We start from the raw sequence: 3,284 nt of genomic DNA, 5'->3' as shown, positions 1-3,284 counted from the left end.
GCCAAACAAATTATTTCATAATCTTGAGTTTAATTTATTAAAAATTTAAATTTTTAAAATAGTTTAAATCCAAATTTATTTTCTGTTAAGTTAAGCGGCTCAAAAATTTTAATATGGGAAAGAAAATGGTGATTTGGTCAGAAATGGGGAACATTGTGTTTTATCCAATGGTGGACGTCTGGTGTGCATGGTCAACACGCAGGGGGCGTGTTGACTGCTACACGTGGGTGCGTGATGATGACGTGGCGCAGCTTGAGTGGTACACGGGAGCATCACGTGGGGGCGTACTGACGTAGCACGTGGGGGCGTGGTGATAACGTAGCGGAGCTTGAGTGGTACACGGTGGCATCACGTGAGGGCGTGCTGACATAGCACGTGGGGGCGTGATGACGTGGTAGCAACACGTGGGGGCGTGCTGAGTTAGCAGGTGGTTGAGGTGCAGGTGGCTGAGGTTCTGGTGGCTGAGGTGCTGCTGGGCCCTGAGGAACATACGCCGACAAACTCAGCATATGTCCGAATGAGCGCACGTATCAATCCCGATACTCCGAGGTTGGTATGAGGTCCCAGGTCGGAAGCAGGTGCAGATCCCGCAGTCGAGTGTTTCGCCTGTTGCCCCACTCCTCTATCCATTTCCCATGCAAAACTGTCCAGTCATAAAGCTGCACTCCGCGAAGAGCCATGCAATGCTGGTCTAGTGGAATGTCCCTTGGTATTCACGGGGGAGGCTGTGCAAACCCAAACTGACGCATCACTCGATCCGCAGGGTGCCATTCAATACACTCGAACAACAACAATGGAGCAACGATATCACACACATCAAGATGTCTATGTAACTCGCCGGGTATAATCATTCCTTCGTACGGCCGCCACTCAAACTGCCACATATAATTCGTATGTCATAAGCCTAACATTAATGTCTGGAACTAGGATTCATTAGAACCATAAATATTTACCTCCTGCATGTAGTCTATATCATGCCTAAATGTCACAACGGTCTTCTCTAACCACGCTGTGCTCCGTTCCAAATGAATCCATCTGAAACATGATACAGTGAAAAAATTTACATAAGTAACTGTAATTGAAACATGCATAGTGAATATAATCTCCGACAAGAACCATAAATATTTACCTCATGGCAACTGGTATCTCAGCAGGTGGAAGGATATGTCTCGGTACGGGCGCAATACACGGCATTCGCTCCAATGCCCAAACAAATAACAGATTAAGAGCGCTATTCATCTCCTTCGTATCATATCGTGATGCACGGCATAGTGCTCTGTAAAGATGTGCGAGACATGCTGAATCCCAACTATAAGTATGGATCCGCTCGAAATCGCAAAGCAACGGTAGATACTTCGCATGGGCGTATGCGGTCGACTTATCTGTGAATAGGGTCGACCCTAACATACAGAAGATCTGACATCTCACGTATCTCCTTATGGACTCTTCAGTGTCCAACGGCTCCGCATCTCTGATACGTCGAACCCAACCAAGCTTTATATAGGATTTCGAATTACGACTGAGTACTGGTTCACGTCCGAATATTTAATATATATTTTATTTTAGTATTTTTATAACAAAAAATTAATTTAAAATTAACAAAAAAATTATATTTTAACATATTAAATAACAAAAAATAACAGAAATTAAAATACACAATAAAAATATAATTTACCAATTTACATAAATTAGATGATACAAATAATTTATAATATGTTCCTTTGGAGCATTATAATTACGAATCATTTTTTAAAATAAATACAAAATAATATTTTTTTCTGCCTATTTTTCCACTCTTTCTCCTTGTAGAGCAGCAACACCCTTCCCCTCTTAGTTGAACCGCAACCCCCCTTCCCCTCTGCTTCACACACTAATGTTTTTCTTTCCTCTCACTAACACACTTTCTATACATTGCAGTTGCGGGAGGCTCTTTATATAGAGCAACTTAGGCCACGCTTGCTGTTTACTGGGATGAGATCTGTCCCCTGCATGGCAGCAGCTGCAACACACCCCCGTGGTACAGGCACATCGGGATTCCGCAACGCCAGCTCCACCACGCCCCTGCGTGGTGCCAAATCCTTGCATGTCCGCCGCGTTACCATGCCCCCGGCGTGCTGCTGGGGTGCTGACATGCTGCTGAGGAGCAGGGACACCACGTCCCTACGTATTGACCGAAAGCTCCACCGTCCGGTAAATCACCCCACCTTCCAATATCCTTCCAAAACACCAACTTCTTTCTCATAACAAAAATAATTTTCGAAGTTAAGCCAGACTAAACACAAGATTTTTGATAAATCGCCTAATTTTTTCATTCCTAAATATAAGTAGTAAGAAAATATAAAAATATTAAGAACAACTCCAATGAACAAAAAATTGAGACCCTATTTCTGACAGGTACAGGAACTCACCGATGGAGGAATGAGAAAAAGAGTTTCTGCACAGATTTTGAAGAGAATGAGTCTCTCTGAACAGGGAAACAGGGAGTCCAATAAAAATAAATAATTAATTAAATAATTATATAAAATATTAATTAATTAAATAATTATAAATTACATTAATTTTAAGTATTTTAATTAATTAATTAAGTGGGACCACAATAGGGACTAAAGTTAGTTCTTCCTAATGGAGAAGAAAGAGATGGTTTGAGTTCTTATTTACTATTTATGACGCAAAAGTTGATGTGGAGTTACTTTTTATGACAGGTGGACCACAAATAGGAATTGGGATGAGTTTCTTACTGGTCTAATGAAAAGTTCAATTTATTTTTATTTTTATTAAATTTTTATAATTATATTTTTTAAATTTATTAGTTAAAAAATTAAAATTTTTATAATTTATTTTAATTTATTATTAAATAAAATATAAAAATATTAATTTTTATGTTTTAATTTTTATATTCCATTCTCGATTTTTTTTTTTGTCTTTATCTTATTCTCGAATAACAGCCTAGGAGACTGATTATCTTGGTTGTTCTCTATTCAAGTATTCATACTTTGGTATTTTGCGGACTATGCATGTCAAGAAGTCTGTCAGATTGAATTTCTGATTTTCTGACTCGAAAGTTTAATTTAAAAAAATTCCACCACATCCAAATCATAGGATAAATTTTATCCGAAATATGATTTGCCCCTTATAATTCTCCCTGCACGTCGCACGCAATCATCCAAATTGTTGCCAGTTCCAACATTCCTGAAACCCTATCAAAATTCAAAAATAATGACTCCGAATAATCCCCATTCCCATCCACCCCCCGATCCCCGCCGTCCCCTATCATTCCCAGCGGT

The 3,284-nt window shown here is 39.4% G+C and overlaps 1 protein-coding gene across 1 annotated transcript in view; it reads left to right on the top strand.

Moving 5' to 3' along the window:
* Positions 1,260–3,284, top strand: part of LOC107640973 (U-box domain-containing protein 18-like) — a 4,961-nt gene continuing 2,936 nt past the window's right edge. Inside the window, exons 1-2 of the mRNA XM_021123908.1 lie at positions 1,260–1,346; positions 1,918–2,190. Of these exons, the coding sequence (XP_020979567.1) occupies positions 1,260–1,346; positions 1,918–2,190 (360 nt within the window). The remainder of the gene's footprint in view (positions 1,347–1,917; positions 2,191–3,284) is intronic.

The sequence above is a fragment of the Arachis ipaensis genome, chromosome B05 (assembly GCF_000816755.2).
Source record: "Arachis ipaensis cultivar K30076 chromosome B05, Araip1.1, whole genome shotgun sequence".
Taxonomy (NCBI): Eukaryota; Viridiplantae; Streptophyta; class Magnoliopsida; order Fabales; family Fabaceae; genus Arachis; species Arachis ipaensis.
The sequence above is the reverse complement of the archived record's forward strand: the minus strand, read 5'-3'. Positions and strand labels throughout refer to the sequence as shown.